This window comes from Siphateles boraxobius, unplaced genomic scaffold, assembly GCF_051911475.1.
Source record: "Siphateles boraxobius isolate OS27281-9 unplaced genomic scaffold, OSU_SipBor_1 33, whole genome shotgun sequence".
In the NCBI taxonomy this organism is placed as follows: domain Eukaryota; kingdom Metazoa; phylum Chordata; class Actinopteri; order Cypriniformes; family Leuciscidae; genus Siphateles; species Siphateles boraxobius.
In genome coordinates, this window is record NW_027508953.1 from 1,423,743 (window position 1) to 1,446,267 (window position 22,525).

Below are 22,525 nucleotides of genomic sequence, written 5' to 3' on the forward strand. Positions count from 1 at the left end.
GCTCGTCTCGTAAGAAGCTGACAATCAGAGATAGCTTAAGGAGTGAAGAATTACAATTGGCTCCGAAGCGAAAACATATCTGCCTGTTGCCGGCGTCCTCCTTTTATACCCACGAGGTGGGGCGGAGTTACGCCATGCAAATTCTGCAGACCCATGGCATTTCTTTACCATTGGCTCGTTTTGTAATACTCGAAGTTGATAGGCTTTCTAAGCGAAACCCCATTCGTCGTCATCCGACGTAACTCGGAGTGACAACGAAAGGGAACTTTAAACTCTCTCATAAAAGTATTGCTTTCCCCTGAGAAACTTTACGCTCTCTCATAAAAGTATTGCGTTCCCCTGAGAAACTTTACACTCTCTCATAAAAGTATTGCGTTCCCTTGAGAAACTTTACACTCTCTCATAAAAGTATTGCGTTCCCCTAAGAAACTTTACACTCTCTCATAAAAGTATTGCGTTCCCCTGAGAAACTTTATGCTCTCTCATAAATGTATTGCTTTCCCCTGAGAAACTTTACGTTCTTTCGTAAAAGTATTGTTGCGTGTGCCCGAGAAACTTTGCATTCTCACGTATAAGTATTGTGTTCCCCTGTAATATTTTGTTCTCTCTCGTAATGTTGTGTTCTCTCTGGCTAGCTGGCGCTGAAATTCTGATGCTGGTGCACTGATACACAATGCCGCTGCGCTTCAGGTGACCTGAGTTTGAATCCCCGCTCGTGGCCTTTTCCTGATGCCGTCCCCCCTCCTCTCTCTATCTCTCTCTATCTCTCTCTCTCTCTCTTTCTCTCCCACACTGTAAAAAGTGATAAGTTGACTTAACTTGTGTTTCTTACACAATGAGATTCTAATATTTACAAAACTGACTCAGGCTAGCAGGTGCTAATAGCCTGGGTGGCGCACTGACATTTAAAGACATTGTTTGGGAGACCAGAGTTCAAGGCTCAGCTCGTGACCTTTTCCTGATCCCGTCTCTCAATCTTTCTTTCTCTATCCCACTTCGCTTCCGCTCTACTTACTGTCCTATCATGATAAACAGGCAAAAACAGCTAAATTTAAATCTTTAAACTGAATCTGGTTAAGCTCCATTCACACCCAGTATAGAATCAGCATCGGTTGTGTTGAGTGACTCCATCAACATCTCTCATCATATGTGCGGGGGAACTGATTCTGACAGCTGGATTGTTTGCCGTCGGATTCTGTTCCCCCCGTGTTTCTTACACAAGGAGGTTCTAGTATTTACAAAACTGATTTGTAAAAGTATTGTTGTCCCTGGGAAACTCCGCATTCTCTCGTTCACCCATAAATGTTTTGCTTTCTCGTAAAAGTATTGCATTCCCATGAGAAACATTTGCATTTTCTCTTAAAAATATTTTGTTTACTCAATTCTCTTTATTTATCATTACCATGTCCCTTTAGTGACTCTGTTTAGGGGCTCTGTGTACACTATATGACATTAAAAAGTACTTTGAATTGATATGTTCTTGTGTCTGTATACTCATGTCATCTTCCCTGTGTAATATTTCTATGCATCTGAAGTGTCACACGAGCTGCGAGTCTCACCGCAGACACAGCAGGAGAAGCAGCTGTCGTGAAACACGTGTCCCATGGCTTGGCAGGCCTGATCAGCACCATAAATGCCTCCTGTGCACTTTGCACACTTACCTGCAGGCGGAAGACACACAGACAATTTGGATTAATCAATTAATCAGAAATTAAAGTTTTGCATGTAAACATAGTCAAAGCAGGGGAAATTCCTTAGATGATGAAAAAAAATGTCAGTACCATAGTACCATTACCAAACCATCCCACACAGTAGAAAACTGATTGAAAAGGTTGAGCATCAAATTTACTTTAATGAGAAATTCTCTGATTCTATATATCATCGATCTGTTTATAAAGAAGTGAAAAATATAAATATTTATTTAATACTTTAATGAAAGTCGCCTGATATTCATTTATTTATTTAGTGGTGATTGAGACACTTTTTGCCATTGAGATGAATTGGGGAAATGTAAGTTTCCCAATCATCCTGAATTCATCCTATTTATTTTTATTCACTTACTTTCACTAAACAAACACTGGTAAAACTTTTAATTGAGTTTGATTGTAACAAATGTATAGTTTTACACCTCTGAACTGAAATCAAACCATCGAGCTAAAATCGAGCAAATTCTGGAAACATCATGACATATTTTGAAAGTTCAAACATCTCTTAAACGAACAATTCTTCAGCTTGATAAACTGAACTATAAACATTAGGCACCAGTTTATACCCATGCAAACATTTTCAACTCACTCCATAGATTAGATTCATGACGTGGACCTTACCAAAGCATAAAGAGTGTGTGTCCATGTTCTGTGTGTGTGTCAGACAGAGACGGGGAAGGGAAAGTGTCACTGAAGTCCTGCTCCTGCAGACAGACTCTGTCTCCGGCGGTAAGCGGAGAACATGTCAATTCTCCAGTGTATGCGGGTGTATTTATATGTGTTATAGTGTGTGTGTGTGTGTGTGTGTGTGTGTGTGTGTGTGTGTGTGTGTGTGTGTGTGTGTGTGTGTGTGTGTGTGTGTGTGTCAGGGAGGAGACACCGTGAAGACTTTTGATGGATATATATATATATATATATCACTAACAGCTGTGTATAGTCATGGACCTGCTGAGATATTACATGGAACTGATGACATCAGTCTAGTTCAGATATGAGTAACTGCGAGTATATATTTTCTATCTATCTATCTATCTATCTATCTATCTATCTATCTATCTATCTATCTATCTATCAGAAGTGGGAGTAAGTCACACATGTTCAAGTCACAAGTAAGTCTAAGTCGCAGTACACACAACCAAGTCAAGTCGAGTCGAAGTCAAGTTACAATACCAAACAGAAAACAAGTTTATATTGGCCTCAACCTTATTTATTTTTTCCTCAGAAATTATAACCTTCCTTATACATTTATATCGTAATATTAATAATATTCATATAATTTATTATAGCATGTATTTATGATTATCAAAATTTGAAATTATTATTATTCTAATAACAATTATATGAAAAAATGTTGAAGATAAAACATTTGGAGGTAAATTCACAAGTGTGATACATTAATTATATTGGTTTTATAGTAAATGTCATATGTTTAACTTTGCTTATATTTTTAAAGGAATATCACCGGCATACATTAACTTTCCCATTAAGAGCCAATATTTGACCCCTTAAAGGGTTAGTTCACCCAAAAATGAAAATTAAGTCATTATTTACTCACCCCCATGCTGTATCAACCCCGTAAGACCTTCGTTCATCTTCGGAACACAAATGAAGATATTTTTGATTAAATCTGAGAGGTGGATCACTGCTACATAGGCTGCCAGAGGGAATGAAACTTGACGGCCCAGAAAGTCATTAAAGAACATGTTTAAATATTCCATGTGCCTACAGTGGATCAACTATAAGTTTATCAAGCGACGAGACTACTTTTTTCCCGAAAAAAAAAACATAATAACGACTTTATTCGACTATTCCTTTTCATTCCTTGTGGGCCTGAGACGAGAGTTCAAGAGATTTCCACGACGCATGCGCGAGAACTGAACAAGAAGTATTAGAAGAAGAACGTTCTCTTCTCAGTTCTCGCGCATGCGTCGTGGAAATCTCTTGAACTCTCGTCTCAGGCCCACAAGGAAGAAAAGGAATAGTCGAATAAAGTCGTTATTTATGTTTTTTTTTTCGGGAAAAAAGTATTCTCGTCGCTTGATAAACTTATAGTTGAGCCACTGTAGGCACATGGAATATTTAAACATGTTCTTTAATGACTTTCTGGGCCGTCAAGTTTCATTCCCTCAGGCAGCCTATGTAGCAGTGATCCACCTCTCAGATTTAATCAAAAATATCTTCATTTGTGTTCCGAAGATGAACGAAGGTCTTACGGGGTTGGTACAGCATGGGGGTGAGTAATTAATGACTTAATTTTCATTTTTGGGTGAACTAACCCTTTAAATCGATTTCCAGGGCCATTTTTTACTAACTATGTTCTAACCATTTTTTTTTTCTAACCATGCATTTACACTGCAATTACAACACCATGAATAATGTTATGAGATTAATGATATAAATATAATCATATTAATATAGAAAAAATTAGATGCTAAAAATAATACATTATATATTTTTTAATTATTAAATTAAAACCGCCAATAGGTGGCGCCAAATCACCGTCTTAATGTTCGAGTCATAGAAGCATTCATTCAACTGATTCGTTCAAAACGGCAGATACATTCTGGAACTAGAAACTGGGTCACTGAATCACAAAACCCCGGATTTATATACGCATAACTCTTTCTGTGGCTTGTTTGGAACTATTGTCATTGGAGAAATAGAGCAAAAACAGAGAATATTTACAATATTACGTCTAATTTGTCACATCACAATATTCACTCTTTGTTTACTGAACTGTTGTATAAAATCATTATCACATTTGCAATCGCGTCAATATTCTTGAAAAGTGTTTTTAATATCATATGTTGCAAGTTATTATGAGTACAGCAAATCTTATTGTATGAATATGGTCAATTTTATATCCAAAAAGAAACGATGCTGAGATGTTTTTATATTTAGCGCGCTCACCGGTTAAAACAGTTACAATTTAAACAATATAAACAGTTAGATATTTGATATTGATATTTGAGTTAGATATAATATTAGTGCATGACCCGGTAGATGAGACTCTTGAGTCCCGATGCTCAAGCAGAACTTTATTCAAACACACTCAACAGCCTCAAACACACAACCCTGTTTATGTGACAACGGTCTCTTGTTTCTGTTATCAGCTGAAGGAACTGTTAATGAAGAGCGCTCTTGTTATAAGGACACATTAACACACACTGACCTGTGATGGGTTTGTCGCAGCCGCACACTTTTGGGCGTACAGGTTACTGAAGCACTTCACACAGAACGGATCTTCACCCTGCGTTGTGAAAGGCTGTCCGGCCAGCTGGACTTTACAACCCGAACACAAGAAACATTCTTTATGCCAGGACTCGTCTCTGTACGTAACGCCACCCTGAACCAAGATCTGTGAGAGACGAGACCAGCAAAAACACTGGCATTCACTGACATACAACTTACAGAATTTTAGCAATGAAATAAAAGCTTTTACTGACGTGCCGTACTTTCTCCACTGATGACTGTCTAAGTTGAGCAGCATTTGTCCTGGAAACTCTTAACCAATATTGCCAAACAATCAAGCTTTTGTAAGTCTACTGATATCTCTTCTTCATGACCTGATAGAAACATCAGTCCCAATACAAACAGACACACATGAACCAAACACACCGAATACAGGGTCAAAGGTAAACGTGTGAATACAGGAGGAGCTCTGATATCACTAGTTCAGAGAGAGATTCAGAGAAAGTGAAACTAACTTTATCAACAACAAAATGGACGCCTGAAACTATCAACCTCTTTAAACAACAGAATATTTATTGATCCGTTCAAAGAGTGTTGTGGACACATCTGATCCTCACAGGTAAGAGATAGAAATATAAGAGAGATTGTGCTGAACAGGTTTCTAATGGAAGTGATCTGGTTTATAGGTTTATGTCAAACAACTGGAATAAGTTGAACAGAATCAGGTTTAAGCATGTCAAATACTCAACTACTTTAGTTGTTTACTGCACTGAAATGGGATCAGATGTGTATTAAAAGTGTGTCATTTTGATGTGTTGTAAAGCAAAGTTTGGTGTTTCTGTCATTTTGTCACAAAACATAACGACTAAAGAAACAGGAAGTAAATGAGCTGCAGATTCACTGAACACAAACCTGCCAAACATTTATAATAAACTAGATCAAAACTACACTTGACTATATAATGTATTTGGTAGAGAGATGTATATGAATGTGTATGAATGTGAATGTATATATATATATATATATAGTTTTGTAGAAATATATATCACTTATACTTTGTACTTTTAATCTAAACCGCAGGTCAAAGTTCAGATTGTTCTGTAAGTTTATTAGTTTCTTTCTTCATTTTAACCAATTTGATATAAATTATAAATTTGACTTGAAATAATATTATTATGAATAAGTAAAACTAAATCAGACTCGAGGTAAGATTTCATTTAAACCTCAGTGACAAATACACATTAGATGTTTCTTATTAGTTCTTTGATCATTCAATAACATTTCTATTCTTGAAAACGAAGAGGAAAGAACAATGGCAGAATCTTCACCAACATCAACAAAAGCAAGAAAAAACAGGAGATGGAGTATTGAGGATACACCTCCATGTGAGTAAATACAAATAATATTAACAAAAAAACAGAAGAAGAATGAATTAGTGCATGAATGACTTACAGTCTTCTCATATACTATTTAATATGTACAGTTCAGATACAGTAGCAGATAATAAAACCATTTAAAATCAATATTTAAAATCAATATTACTCCTTCACGTTTGGTACAGTAAGTGTTCGTGTAATGAGCTTCACATTAGGGTCTGATCAGCTTGTCTGGGTTCATTTTGCAGTAATGACCAGCTGACTGCACATGATCTCACATATATTTGAGTTTCTTCAAAGACGCCACTCTTTATCTCTAGACATTCTTTACATTCAACCAACTTCATGAGGTGCATCATGAGACTCTTCATAAACAGTATTAAATGGAGGGTTGAGTCTTTTCCTTCACTCATCCATTTATAATAGGTTAATAATAATAATAAAAATGATTACTATTTTAGTCCTTCAAGCAAAACCCATTAGATCAGAAGGTCAAATGTGTGTCCAAACTTTAGACTAGGTGATTTATCTTCATCATTTCTCTCTCCAGGGATGTCTTCCTCCAGCGGTCCACTGACTGAGGAGCTTCAGTGCTCTATATGTCTGGACGTGTTCAATGATCCAGTCAGCACTCCATGTGGACACAACTTCTGCAAGACCTGTCTGAATAAGTGCTGGAAAAACTGCCAGACCTGCAACTGTCCATATTGTAAAGAAACATTCAAGCCCAGACCTGATCTCAAGATTAATACCACACTCCGAGAGATTGTAGATCACTATAAAAAGAAAAGTCCTGAGAAAAAACCCGAAGTTCTGAAAAAAACTGAAGTTCTGTGTGACGTCTGTGAGGAAAGAAAGCTGAAAGCCCTGAAGTCGTGTCTGGTGTGTCAGAGCTCTTACTGTGAAACTCACCTGGAGCCTCATCTGAGAGTGGCAGGTTTAAAGAAACACAAACTGATCAATCCTGTGAGTAATCTGGAGGACTATATATGTCAGAAACATGAGAGACCTCTGGAGCTGTTCTGTAGAGATGATCAGACTATCGTGTGTGTGTCCTGCACTGACGGAGATCACAAGAACCACAACACTGTTTCTTTAGAAGAGGAGAGTGAACAGAAGAAGGTAGAAGTTACTGACAAACTGATTTTAAAGGGCTATTATCATGAGGAATCACATGTTCTTTTATATAAATTAATCAGTTATGAAAACATATTGTGTGTTGTTCTCTGTCTATAGACTCAACTGATGAAAACACAGAAAGACACACAGCAGAAGATCCAGGACAGAATCAAGAAGATTCAAGATGTCAAACACTCAGCAGAAGTCAGAAAAGTGAGTTTAAATTTGTTAAATTTGACTACAAAAAGTAGGTTTGGGAGGAGCCTAAACATTCAGTCCTGTCAATCATCATTATGAGCATATTATATAAGCAGCAGACACCACGTCATCTTATTGACAAATTTTTCAGGCAGCTCCTTCTCCTCCTCCTCCTTCCCTTCTCCTCCTCCTCCTTCTCCTCCTCCTCCTTCTCCTCCTCCTCCTTCCCTTCTCCTCCTCCTCCTTCCCTTCTCCTCCTCCTCCTTCCCTTCTCCTCCTCCTCCTTCTCCTGCTCCTTCTCCTCCTCTTCCTCCTCCTCCCCTACTCTTCTCCTCCAGTAAATTATCTCTATCCTCTTATGTCTTTTATTTCACCATAGTTTTTTTTTAACTCAGAGCTCAAGCAAACCTCGAGTTCGAGCCTTCTCCAAGGACAGCAAGCCAAGTTAGTTTACTATTAACCTTTAAGGCTGAATGGGCAGGAGAAGTAGTAAATTTAAATATCTATTATTGTATATTGAATTGTTGTATAACAGCAATTTCACACTCACGGTCGCTCTGCTGGTCTGAATATCGACACGTCTGTGATTCCCTGATCACTTAGTGAAGTAACAACACATCTCTCCTCAACAAGACACATGATTTCAGGAATCATTCAGTGCAAACGGTGCAGAATGAGGGGTTTTGAAAAGCGCCTAAAAACACTGAAGTATGAGAAATAATAACAGTGATTCTTCTCTTAACAAACACCACTAATAATGTGTTGATTGTCCTGGTTGATCAGAGAAACACAGAGAAGGAGAAAGCAGCCCGTGTGGAGCTCTTCACTGATCTCATCCGCTCCATTGAGAGATGTCAGACTGAACTGCTGGAGATGATGGAGGAGCAGCAGAAAGCAGCAGAGAAACAGGAGGAAGAGCTCATTGAAGAGCTGGAGCAGGAGATCACTGAGCTAAAGATGAGAAACACTGAGCTGGAACAGCTCTCACACACTGAAGATCACCTCCACCTCCTACAGGTCAGTCAACATCTCTCTGATCAATGATAATGCAGTATATGACACCATAACACTCCCCATGCTGAAGGATTTCTCCTCTCTCCTGCTGTAGATTTACTCATCTCTGTGCAGCTCTAGAAACACCAGGAACTGGTCTGAGATCAGTGTGAAGACTGATGAGAGTCTGGAGACTATGAGGAGAGCTCTGACTAAACTGCAGGACTCTCTACAGGAGAAACTCACACAAACTGGTACAGCAATATCAAATACACCATACAGAGACATATATTTATCATCTTTATTGTCAGTAATGAAGAACGAGTCTGATCAAGGTGAAATAAGAGAAGTATGTGATCATGTGTTTGTGTCTCATTATCATCACAGTTCTTCTTGAAGAGAGCAGGTCATATTCATCTCTAATTTCAGAAAACATGCAGTAAATGCATCTTGTACTAGAAGCTTCATCACTGTAACCAGAACCTTGAGGCTTTAGTACATCTGTGAACACTTTTAGATGAGAAACAATAGAAAGAAACGTCTCGGTTACGTATGTAACCCTCGTTCCCTGAGTACAGGGAACGGAGACGTGTCGTCGGGGGAGTTCCCTGACGAATTGGGATCACGCTAGGGAGACCAATTGCCTTCGAGTGAATTAAAACGAGCCAATGAAAATTGGCATGCAAGATTTGCATTCCGCGACCCGCCTACCAGCGCGGGTATAAAAGGCGGAAGTAAACATTGCACAATGCTTTTCGCTGAGGAGCCGAACGGTGTCCAGTCCTCCGCGAAGGTACAGCAACATGGCGGAGGGGCGACACGTCTCCGTTCCCTGTACTGAGGGAACGAGGGTTACATACGTAACCGAGACGTTCCCTTTCGTCCTGGGAACTCCGACGTGTCGTCGGGGGAGTTCCCTGACGAATTGGGATCCCTAATAAAACGCCATGGTGCTGGCCCCTTCCAGCGCCCGGGAAAGCTACCCTGCAGCAGTTTCTTGAAATAAGTTGCGGGAGCTAGCACGGGAAACACACTGCTGTTCCGCGAGACCCGCACATTGGATATTGGATAACACTGGGAAAGCGTTCCCTCAAGAGAGGAGGGAACGCTGCGGAAGCCCCAGCCTGACTGAGGAAGGCCAGGAATACACATATGTACTAGCCCGAAGGAATAGTGAAACATATGGCAGTCCCTGAGGTAGTCCCAATCCAAGTGAAGTGGGAGCGTACTCAACAGGGACGACGAACGAGTCCGTCAAGGGGAAGACACGGCTGAACTGCACGTGGCCTCATGGGTCACAAATAGAAACCACTGGAGCACCCAGTCTACTAGCAGCTCCTTACTAGAGGTAGCAGACTTGGTGCCGGGCGGTCCGCCACGCCCAGCACCGGAGGGGTGAAGGAGGAACTCACGAGGCTCACCAACGTAGGGCGCCATACGGAGCAAAGAACGCACGTATCCGCTGTTTGAGGCGGAGTGGCGCAGCAAGCCGACACAACCTATTCCCTCGACCCACTGGCCGTAGCCAGAACTCGGGAGGAAACAGGTTCCACATGAAGGCTATAGAACCTAGCGAACGTGTTAGGTGTCGCCCAGCCCGCAGCTCTACAGATGTCTGTCAGCGAGGCGCCTTGAGCCAAAGCCCAGGAAGCGGCAACACCTCTAGTGGAGTGAGCGCGCAACCTGGGAGGACAAGGCTCACCCAGAGACTCATATGCTCGGATGATAGCATCCACTAACCAGTGGGCTAACCTCTGCTTGGAGACGGCCTTCCCCTTCTGCTGGCCTCCGTAACAGACAAAGAGCTGATCTGAGGTTCTGAAGCTTTGCGTTCTGTCAATATAAACCCGCAGGGCACGGACGGGACAGAGAAAAGCCAGGGCTGGGTCTGCCTCCTCCTGGGGCAGCGCTTGCAGGTTCACTACCTGGTCCATGAAGGGAGGGGTAGGAACCTTGGGCACATATCCAAGCCGGGGTCTCACACAACGTGAGAAAGGCCCGGCCCAAACTCTAGGCACGATTGGTCGACCGAAAAAGCCTGCAGATCCCCGACCCTCTTGAAAGAGGCCAATACCAACAGGAGCGCTGTCTTAATGGACAGGATATTATCTCACCGTCAGCAAAGGCTCAAAGGGAGGACTTTGAAGAGCTCTAAGTACTAGAGCAAGGTCCCAAGAGGGTACAGAGTGCGAAACACGAGGTGGATTTAACCTCCTGGCACCCTTAAGGAATCTGATGACCAGGTCGTGCTTCCCTAGGGACTTACCTTCCACTGCATCGTGATGCGCAGCTACTGCGGCGACATACACTTTGAGGGTGGAGGGGGACAGCCTCCGCTCCAACCCATCCTGCAGGAAGGAAAGCACGACACCGATCGGGCAAGTCCGGGGGTCCTCCTGACGGGAGGAACACCAATCGACGAACAGGTTCCACTTCAACGAATAGAGGCGCCACGTAGCTCTAGCGGAAGTGATGGTGTCTACCACTGCCTGTGGTAGACCACCTAGAACCTCCGCGTCCCATCCAGGGACCAGACATGGAGTTTCCAGAGGTCTGGACGCAGGTGCCATAGAGTGCCCCGTCTCTGAGGAAGAAGGTCCTTCCTCAAAGGAATCGGCCAGGGAGGGGCTGTCGCGAGGAGAATGAGTTCGGTGAACCAAGTCCTGGTGGGCCAATATGGCGCCACAAGAAGGACCTGCTCCTCGTCCTCCCAGACCTTGCACAGAGTCTGTGCAAGAAGGCTCACTGGGGGAAACGCATACTTGCGCAGGTCCCGGGGCCAGCTGTGAGCCAGGGCGTCCGTGCCGAGGGTCCCCTCGGACAGGGAGTAAAACCACTGGCAATGGGTCGTGTCCGGAGAGGCAAACAGGTCTACCTGTGCGACTCCGAAGACACTCCAAATCAGCTGGACCGACTGGGGATGGAGTCGCCACTCTCCTGGCAGGGGAGGCAGCCGTGAGAGCTCGTCTGCCACACGGTTGAGCTCCCCTGGAATGTGAATGGCACGAAGCGACCTCAGATGCTTCTGACTCCATAGGAGGAGGTGGGAGGCAAGTCGCAACAAACGACGGGAGCGTAGACCACCTTGATGGTTGATGTACGCAACGGTCGCAGTGCTGTCCGTACGGACCAGTACGTGCTTGTGTCTGAGAACCCCTCTGAGGCGACGCAAGGCTAAGCGTACTGCTTGCAACTCTAGGCAGTTGATATGCCAATGCAGTTGAGGCCCCGTCCACAGACCTGAAACTGCATGCCCGTTGTACGTGGCCCCCCACCCGGTGGCAGAGGTATCTGTGAAAACCACAGCATGCCTGGAAACCTGGACTAAGGGCACTCCGGCCCGTAGAAACACAGGATCCGACCACGGGGAGAAGGTTTGGCGGCAGTGCGGGGTCACTTTGACCCGGAACGTGCCGCTGTGCCACGCCCACCTCGGGACTCGATCATGAAGCCAGCGCTGAAGCGGTCTCATATGTAACAGGCCGAGCGGCGTTACTGCGGCTGCCATATACCCCAGGAGCCTCTGAAATTGTTTCAGTGGAACCGCTGTCCTGCCTCGAAAAGACCTGAGGCAGGTGAGCACTGACTGGACGCGTTCCTCTGTGAGGTGCGCAGTCCGGGCGACCGAGTCCAGCTCCATACCGAGATAAGAGATCCTCTGCACAGGGCAAAGTTTGCTCTTGTCCCAGTTGACCTGAAGCCCCAACCGGCTGAGGTGCCGAAGCACCATGTCCCTGTGATCGCACAATACATCTCGCGAGTGAGCTAAAATGAGCCAGTCGTCGAGGTAGTTGAGGATGCGAACGCCTTGTTCACTCATGGGAACAATGGCCGCCTCCGCGACTTTCGTGAAGACGCGGGGTGACAGGGCCAGCCCGAAGGGAAGGACCTTGTACTGATACGCTCGACCGTCGAAAGCAAACCGAAGAAAAGGTCTGTGTCGAGGGAGAATCGAGACGTGAAAGTACGCATTCTTCAGGTCGATCACTGCAAACCAATCCTGGGGACGGATGCATTCGAAAATGCGCTTCTGCGTAAGCATTTTGAACGGGAGTTTGTGCAGGGCCCGATTCAAAATACGCAGGTCCAGGATTGGCCGTAACCCACCGCCTTTCTTGGGTACAATGAAGTAAGGGCTGTGAAACCCAGACCTCATCTCGGCAGGAGGGACCGGCTCGATCACGTCCTTCGCCAGCAGGACATCGATCTCTTTCCTCAAGACAGGGGCGTCCACCGACCGCACACGGGTGAAGTGGACGCCCCTGAACCTGGGAGGCCGGCGTGCAAACTAAATTGCATAGCCGAACCGGACGGTGTGGATGAGCCATCGGGACAGACCCGGAAGCGCTCTAGCCAGGCTTCCAGATAGCGTCGCAATGAACCCACCCGAACCACCGGCGTACCCGCGGCGGGGCAGAGAGGTGGAAGACAGGGACCCGGGTCTGGTGGCGTTGTAGCGACCGAGAGCGGGGGTCTGGGTGCGCCTGACACCAACCTGCTTCCACCGAGGGGCAGACGGCAGAGAAGGCTCGTGGGCGTTCTGCTGCGGACTGCCCGGTGGCGAGGGGAGGGGGAGAGACGAGGAACGAGGCCCTGACTCCTCGTATGCTGGTCTCTGCGCCTCCGGGCCCAGCTGCAGACCGGAGCGACGCAGCCGAGGCTGCGTCACTGCTATCTGCAAGCTGGGGAGAGGGGAACGGGAGTGGTGCAGCTCGGGGGCGGCACGCACTGCCATTCTGACCCTCTCGGACGGAGGAAACTGGTCTTATTATACTGCCAGTCTCGACCGTGAGGTGAACGAGGGACGAGGCCCGGGGGCATCGAGTCCTGGTTTCCCCTCACCCAGCGAGAGACGAGAGTGACAAGGCCGTAGCCCTCACTGCCATCTGAGCGCTGGGGCCCGTGAACGACTCAGAGGAAGTGGACTGCTCAAACTTTGGGTACCACTGATACAGCGGCGGAACAGAAAAGAAAAATTCTCCACCCGGCCCTCCCCCGGGGGAAGGAGTGGTGATGACACGCACTCCCAGAGAGCAGATTGCACACACTCTGGGTCGCTCATCTCAGGGTTGCTTCCCTGCGCTGGGGGAAACAAACTCTGAGCGGGCTGGTTTTGAGGCGCTTCTGGACCACCAGTGTGGACATCGTCTAACCGAGGGCCAGCGCTGTGACTAATCACGGTCAGTCACTAAGCACAGCTCAACCCCGAGTTAGAACTACGCACGTGCAGTGGTAGTGAGAGAGGAAAAACTTCTGCAGATTTAGGCATGTTTGGCTTGCCATATTGGCCCCAAAAATGCTTGCATGCTGCCAAAATTCTTCACACACATCCAGGCACTTTAGAACAGCCCAGGAAAGTGTGGCTGTTAAGTCTGAATCTTCAGCATGAGAACACACCATTATAGTAGGAACTCAGCATCATTTCAGAGTATAACAGCCCTCTCTCCGATGTAGCGATCGACATCTGTCCTCCCTGGGGCCCCGAATGAAATGCTTGGTCCCTCATGAGAAGGACCAGATTCTCATCCGAAAGCCTCAACGGCACACGGCACGCTGAGCGGCTCAACCTTTACGGGAAAGGGGAGACGAACAACGTGCCGACGTGGTCATGCACTCCTGAGAGAACATGAACCACCCACGAACGCAGTCTCAACACACTGATTAGGCATGTGAAACCGTGATTGTGGCCGTCAACCAGGCATGCAAGATAGTGAACGTGGCCATCGCTTCGATGACACACGGCACGCTGGGCGCTCAAGCCTTCAGGCAGGGCGAACAACGTGCCGACGTGGTCATGCTCTCATAAGAAAGCATAAACCACCCACGAACACAGTCTCAACATGTTTGCGATGCGCTAGAGGAGTGAGTGGTTCGTGCTCACTGAAACCCTCAGATCACCAATGTTATTCACCAAAGTAGCCCTCCTCTGGTGCACCAGAAGAGAAACTGGATCGGGAAATAAGCAAAGGGACTCACCTCATAGAGGCACGCGAGTCTTGATCTTGACCGCGCATCTTGAGCGCCGAATGACGCGCGCTGGGTTGCCGTGACAACCCGCGCTGTCAGCCGGCGCTCGACGGCACACGGCACGCTGAGCGGCTCAAGCCTTTACGAGAAAGGGGAGACGAACAACGTGCCGACGTGGTCATGCACTCCTGAGAGAACATGAACCACCCACGAACGTAGTCTCACACACTGATTAGGCATGTGAAACAATGAACGTGGCCGTCAAATAAGGACAGGAAACGATCGCATCCAGAAACACACGAGTGAAACGTCATCCTGAAAAGGACGCGATCTTCACTCGTGTTGCTCTTTCAGGAAGAAAGTACTCTCTCTATCGTGCTGAAGCACACAGGGACCCAACGCGGCAACACAGCGGGGAAACTGCAAGCCCGCTGTGCGCACTCAACCGTTTACCAGCTGTGAAAACAGCTTTTGAATCAACAGCATATAGACGCAGCCGGCAGACAGGAAACCGCGCGGTCGCTGAAACGCCATCTCACCAAAACAGAGAGATCCCCTCCCGAAACAGCAGACTCGTAGCCGTAAGAAAAATACAATCTTAAAGCTCACTCACTCAGAGAGGACACAATCGGTCGGCTCCGAAGCTAAAAGCATTGTGCAATGTTTACTTCCGCTTTTTATACCCGCGCTGGTAGGCGGGTCGCGGAATGCAAATCTTGCATGCCAATTTTCATTGGCTCGTTTTAATTTACTCGAAGGCAATTGGTCTCCCTAGCGTGATCCAAATTCGTCAGGGAACTCCCCCGACGACACGTCGGAGTTCCCAGGACGAAAGGGAACATTCATTTTCTGCCATTTTCTGTTATTTTTTCAGCGGTTTCATCTAAATGTTGTGATTATGTGTCAGATAAAATCAGTTTAGCAGAAGAAAATCAAATCGATAGATTCAAACAGCTTTGCAGTGCTGGGATTTTATTTTAATTTTCTTAAAGATTTGTTTTTAGTGTTGTCAACTTGTCTTTGCTGAACAACCACAACATTAATCCACTCCAAAAGTGAGATGAATGACATTGGGTATAAAAATATCTGAAATAAAAATATCATAAAATGTTTCACATAACATTCCCAAAGATGTTCTAAAAAGGAGGAATATTTAGAGCTCAAACCCAATAGGAGTTCAGGGATTCTCTGAATATCTGCAGAGAGACATTGATCAGATAAAACATGATCTTGTACACAATTCTTTAAATATATTCTTAAATCTTTAAGTTTTATAATTGCACACATAAAAATGTCAAAGATCTGCTGATGTGCTATTGTCATGTGTCTCTACAGTTGTGAAGAGGATACAGCAGTATGCAGGTACAGTGTGCTTTCTGCACTACACTAGATAACATTCACATACTCACAGCTTCATCACTGACCTACAGTATGATTAACAACTGATTCAATATTACAAACATATTCACTAAAAGTCTGTATTAAGTTGTGATTCATATTCTCTGTTTTCTCAGTGGATGTGACTCTGGATCCTGATACAGCTCATCCTAATCTCATCCTGTCTGATGATGGAAAACAAGTGAGACATGGAGACATTAGACAGAAACTCCCAGACAATCCAGAGAGATTTGATCCATGTGTAAATGTCCTGGGAAAGGAGGGATTCTCCTCAGGGAGATTTTATTTTGAGGTGCAGGTGAAGGGAAAGATTAAATGGGATTTAGGAGTAGCCAGAGAATCCATTGACAGGAAGGGAGATATCACACTGACTCCCAGTAATGGATACTGGACTGTGGTTCTGATGAATGAGAATGAATATAGAGCTTGTGCTGGTCCTTCTGTCTCTCTGTGTGTGAGAGTGAAGCCGCAGCGGGTCGGTGTGTTTGTGGATTATGAGGAGGGTCTGGTCTCCTTTTATGATGTGGAGTCCAGCTCTCATATCTACTCTTTCACTGATCAGTCTTTCACTGGGAAACTCTATCCATATTTTAGCCCATCCTTAAACTATGGAGGTAAAAACTCAACTCCAATGATCATCACACCTGTCAAACACAATCGATGAAATTACAGCCCCTAATTTTGAAATACACAATGAATATTATTTTTATAATTGTAAATCTTGTTTTGCTATTTTTTCATCATTTATTTTTCATTGTAAAAATCTATAATTTCTTGCTATAATTGCAAATTATAATGTAAAATGATAATGCTTGTGTCACACTCTCAGAACCCACTACATCCCTCACTGGCCACCAGAGGCCACCATCACCCGAGTATTGACTTTCTCACACATCACTCCTGGACTGATTACTCACACACCTGCCACCACTGATCACTCACACACCTGCACCCTGTTATCTACCTGCATATAAGCCCCATTCACTTCTCATACAGTGCGAAGTCTTGTTTCCTCTGTGAACATTCTGAGCGTTTATCCCTGTATCTCTGCCTACCTGTGTTTGACCTCCGCTGATCTGATTATCCCGTTGTCTGCTGCCTGTCTCTCGACCCTCTGCTTCGTCCCTGGACTTCTCTTCTGCTCGCTGCCAGCCCTGACCCCTCGCCTGGATTTGATAAGTGTGAGCCCATTCTCTATTGCTGATCTTGCCGGTGTCTGACCCTTTTCCTGCTTACTTCTCTTCTTAATAAATACGTTGCAAATGGACCTGACTGCCTCTGGTGATTCATCACAGAAGACTTCGCCACAACAAGGTTCAGCAACGATGTCTGCACTCACCGCAGCGTTCGCTGCCCAAGCGGATCAACTCGCCACTCATCACCACCAACTCAACCGTCTCACATCAGTAACTGAGGAATTGGTGAAAGCCATTCAAACCATGCAAAACCCCGCTCCCAACCCTTCTCCACAGCAAATACCACAACCAGCTCCCCGTGCCGCTGAAGGCCAGTCCTCTATGAGCGCGCACCCTCGCCTCGCACTTCCCGAGAAGTTTGATGGAGACCCAGGGAGATGCAAAGGCTTTATCCTGCAATGCACACTCATCATTGCCCAGCAACCCATGCTCTATTCCACCGAAACCAGTAAGATCGCCTTTGTTTGTTCTCTATTAACCGGAAGAGCATTGGACTGGATTACGGCAGTATGGCGAGCGGATGGTACAGCTTTTCCCACCTTCGAGACATTCCTTCAACAGTTTCGAGAGGTTTTTGAGCATTCTAAAGAGGGCAAAGGAGCAGGCGACCGACTTCTTGAACTCACCCAGGGTCGTTTCACGGCCGCCGAATATGCGCTCACTTTCAGAACCCTCGCCGCGCAGACGGATTGGACCAACGATTCATTAAAGGTGATGTTCCGAAGGCGATTGAGTCATGAGTTACAAGCTGAATTAGCCTGCCGTGATGAGGGGAGAGAACTGGATCAGTTTATTCATCTGGCTATCCAAATCGACAACCTCATCCGATCTCGCCGTATGAATCATCGTCCTGTATTGACCTCACGCCCTGTGGTTCCTCCTAGATTCTCTACCCACGCATCCGCTGACCACGTTGAACCCATGCAGATAAACACCTCTCACTTAACTCTGGAAGAAAAGGAACGACGGAGGTGTCAAAACCTGTGTTTGTATTGTGGCGAGGCGGGTCATTTCCGCATCAACTGTCCCATACGTCCTCCACTGAAAAATCTACGACCGGTGAGTTTCCCTGCTGAAACCCCTAACCCTGACTCTTGCATATCTGTGTCTCTTGTACTCACAGTGAATGATCGTCAAATTATCACCCATGCCTTGATTGACTCCGGCGCTGCCGGGAACTTTATGTCACAAGACTTTGTTCAACGAAACAACATTGCTCTAACCCGTTGTTACTCTTGTCTCACAGTCGAGGCCATCGATGGAAGACCACTAGGCTCAGGTCGAGTAACCCATATCACCCAGCACATCCACATGCGGACAGGAGCTCTTCACACTGAAACCATTCAGTTCTTCGTTCTTCAAACTTCTTACACACCAGTCATTCTGGGTCTACCCTGGCTCCGCAAGCACGATCCACACATTCGGTGGGGAACCGGTCAAATCATCCACTGGAGTAAATCCTGCTGCTCCACCTGTCTCGCCTCTGTGACTCCTCTACCCGTTCGAAACATCACTGTTCCCCAGGAGGGGACTGACTCAGTTCACCTTCCAACCGAATACCACGACCTAGCCGTAGCCTTCAGTAAAGTGAAGGCCTCCAAACTTCCCCCGCACCGCAACAGCGACTGTGCCATCGATCTGGTTCCAGGCTCCACGCCTCCCAAAGGCCGTATCTTCCCTCTTTCCCAACCTGAGACTGAGGCCATGAGAAAATATATCGAGGAAGACCTCGCAAAGGGCTTCATCCGAACCTCAACATCTCCAGCATCAGCTGGCTTCTTCTTTGTCAAAAAAAAAAAGACGGCGGTCTGCGACCTTGTATTGATTATCGGGCTCTCAATGATCAGACCATCAAATTCCACTATCCGCTCCCTCTGGTACCAGCAGCCCTGGAACTACTCCGCACGGCCAAGTTCTACACCAAACTCGACTTGCGCTGTGCGTACAATCTCATCCGCATTCGCGAGGGGGACGAGTGGAAAACAGCCTTTTCCACGTGCACAGGGCACTACGAATATCAGGTTATGCCGTTCGGGCTGTCTAACAGTCCTGCCGTGTTCCAATCTTTCATCAACGACGTCTTTCGAGACATGCTCCATCGTACAGTCATCGTCTACATTGACGACATCTTGATTTATTCCAACACCCTGAAGGAACACATCCAACACGTCCGAGCGGTCCTAGAACGCCTCATTCAACACCAGCTTTATGCCAAGATCGAGAAGTGTGAGTTCCATCAGACCTCCACCACGTTCTTAGGATACATCATCAGCCCTCAGGGTGTTGCCATGGATGAGGGCAAAGTTCGAGCTGTTCTTGAGTGGCCACGACCCAGCACTCTTAAGGAGCTACAACGCTTCCTCGGGTTTGGCAACTTCTACCGCCGCTTCATCCGTAACTTCAGCATTGTGGCAAACCCTTTGACATCTCTGATCAAGAAAACTACATCACGTCTTCCCTGGAATGAGTCAGCCACTCGTGCCTTAAATCAGTTGAAACAACTCTTCACGTCTGCTCCAATCTTGCACCATCCCAACCCCGACCTACCCTTCGTGGTGGAGGTGGATGCGTCGAATACTGGCCTGGGCGCAGTATTGTCCCAACGGCAGGGGTCTCCACCCAAACTATACCCCTGTGCCTTCTACTCAAGAAAACTCAACGCCGCTGAGAGAAACTATGATGTAGGAGATCGTGAACTTCTGGCCATGAGGGCCGCCTTCAAGGAATGGCGACACTGGCTAGAAGGAGCCGCTACTCCCTTCACCGTACTCACCGATCATAAGAACCTAGAATACCTCCGCACCGCCAAAAGGTTAAACCCCCGACAAGCCCGCTGGTCCCTATTCTTCACCCGTTTTCAATTCACGGTCACCTACCGTCCAGGGTCCAAGAACACTAAGGCCGATGCCCTGTCGCGACTGTACGATCCAGAACCATCCACCCAAGCTCCTGAAACTATCCTGGGTCCCGACCTCGTCGTTGGTCCCATCCAGTGGGATCTTGAGACCGAGCTGGAGCAGGCCAATGCTCAAACGGAAGTTCCCATAGCCTGTCCGCCTCACAGAATCTTTGTCCCCGAGACACTTCGTAACCAGGTCCTGGAGCATGTTCACGCTCTTCCTAGTTCCGGTCATCCAGGGGTTACAGCCACCATTCAACTCCTCCAGAACCGCTAATGGTGGCAAACCTTAATCCAAGACACCACCAGGTTTATCCAACGATGCCAGGTCTGCAACACCCAGAAATCATCTCGCCTGTTACCCGCCGGTTTACTCAATCCCCTGCCCATACCTCAACGTCCCTGGTCCCACATAGCAATTGACTTCATTACGGACTTACCCGCCTCCAACGGCCATACTACCATCCTCACCGTGGTGGACCGATTCTCCAAAGCCTGCCGCCTCATTCCCTTAACCAAGCTTCCCACTGCACTACAAACGGCAGAGCATCTCTGCAACTGGGTATTCAGGTTGTACGGTCTACCTGAGGATATTATCTCCGACAGAGGACCTCAGTTCACCTCCCGAGTCTGGTCGGCCTTCTTCAAGGCCCTTCAAGTCAACGTGAGCCTCACGTCCGGATACCATCCCCAAGCCAACGGCCAGGTAGAACGTCTCAATCAAGATATCATCAGGTTCCTCCGGACCTACTGTCATCATCACCAAGAGGATTGGAGTCGTTACTTAATCTGGGCGGAATACGCCCAGAACTCCTTACAAAAGCACTCCACGGGCTTGACTCCTTTCCAGTGCATCCTGGGTTTCCAACCACCTTGGTCTATACCCTTGGTCTGGGGAACCCGCAAACGTCCCCGCCGTAGACGACTGGTTACGACGCAGTGAGGAGACGTGGGACCAAGCGCGCACACACCTCCAGCGAGCAGTCCGCCGCTTCAAGAGACAGGCTGACTGCCGCCGTCGAGCCGGTCCAGAGTACCAACCAGGACAATGGGTGTGGCTGTCCGCTCGAGACCTTCGTCTTCAACTCCCCTGCAAAAAACTCAGTCCCAGGTACGTGGGTCCTTTCAAAATTCTTCGACAAATCACTCCAGTATCTTACCGCCTGGCCCTGCCTAATCATTTCCGTATTGCTCCCACCTTCCATGTTTCACTCCTCAAACCCGCTGCCGATCCCACTGAGGGAGGAGAGAATCGACCCCAGGAACTGAATCCGCCACCCATCTTGTTAGAGGGCGAGGAGGCTTATCGAGTACACCAACTTCTGGACTCGAGGCGCCGGGGCAGGTTGCTCCAATACCTAGTCGACTGGGAGGGATTCGGTCCAGAGGAACGTTCCTGGGTCAATGCCACGAACATTCTGGACCCCACTCTCATAGCTGAGTTTCATCACAATCATCCGAGCAGACCTGCTCCTCGACCCCGGGGTAGACCTCGACGCCGTCAACATCCTCGCGCCAGGAGTCGCTCGCAGGGGGGCGGGCTCTGTCACACTCTCAGAACCCACTACATCCCTCACTGGCCACCAGAGGCCACCATCACCCGAGTATTGACTTTCTCACACATCACTCCTGGACTGATTACTCACACACCTGCCACCACTGATCACTCACACACCTGCACCCTGTTATCTACCTGCATATAAGCCCCATTCACTTCTCATACAGTGCGAAGTCTCGTTTCCTCTGTGAACATTCTGAGCGTTTATCCCTGTATCTCTGCCTACCTGTGTTTGACCTCCGCTGATCTGATTATCCCGTTGTCTGCTGCCTGTCTCTCGACCCTCTGCTTCGTCCCTGGACTTCTCTTCTGCTCGCTGCCAGCCCTGACCCCTCACCTGGATTTGATAAGTGTGAGCCCATTCTCTATTGCTGATCTTGCCGGTGTCTGACCCTTTTCCTGCTTACTTCTCTTCTTAATTAATACGTTGCAAATGGACCTGACTGCCTCTGGTGATTCATCACAGCTTGTTTAACAAATTTATTTTCAACTTTTCATAATTATTCATGCCATTGTTTTCTCCCATCTAAACCTGACAAAGTAAAAGTGTCTGTCATTTGTTTTACATCAAAATAAACCAAACTATGATAACATGATACATTTTTCTGTTTCTACCATTTCAATTACAAATGATCTGTGATAATACTGTGGTAAACCAGATGGTAATACCTCAATATATATATAATTGTGTGATTACCATATTCATACACAACATTATGGATCTTCAAAGTATACCTAAAAAACACCATGATATTATGATCATGGTAATAACCAAAAAAAATTTAAAAAGGAGAAGAGGCATTTACCATGTCAAAATTTACTTTAATGAGAAATTCTCTGATTCTATATATCATCGATCTGTTTATAAAGAAGTGGAAAATATGAATATTTATTTAATACTTTAATGAAAGTCGCTTGATATT

The 22,525-nt window shown here is 46.3% G+C and overlaps 2 protein-coding genes across 2 annotated transcripts in view; one reads left to right on the plus strand and one right to left on the minus strand.

Moving 5' to 3' along the window:
• recql4 (RecQ helicase-like 4) overlaps positions 1-5,410 on the minus strand; it is a 28,975-nt gene extending 23,565 nt beyond the window's left edge. Inside the window, exons 1-3 of the mRNA XM_077194879.1 lie at positions 5,153-5,410; positions 4,879-5,064; positions 1,560-1,661 (exon numbers count right to left, since the gene is read on the minus strand). The gene's annotated coding sequence lies outside the window, so the exon portion shown is untranslated. The remainder of the gene's footprint in view (positions 1-1,559; positions 1,662-4,878; positions 5,065-5,152) is intronic.
• LOC143701536 (E3 ubiquitin-protein ligase TRIM39-like) lies at positions 5,356-22,198 on the plus strand. Its single transcript, XM_077194895.1, has 8 exons — positions 5,356-5,517; positions 6,200-6,283; positions 6,825-7,396; positions 7,511-7,606; positions 8,375-8,608; positions 8,700-8,838; positions 15,887-15,913; positions 16,066-22,198. The coding sequence occupies exons 2-8, from the start codon at positions 6,211-6,213 to the stop codon at positions 16,611-16,613; spliced, it is 1,689 nt and encodes a 562-aa protein (XP_077051010.1). The 5' UTR covers positions 5,356-5,517; positions 6,200-6,210; the 3' UTR covers positions 16,614-22,198.
• The last annotated feature ends 327 nt before the right edge of the window (positions 22,199-22,525 follow it).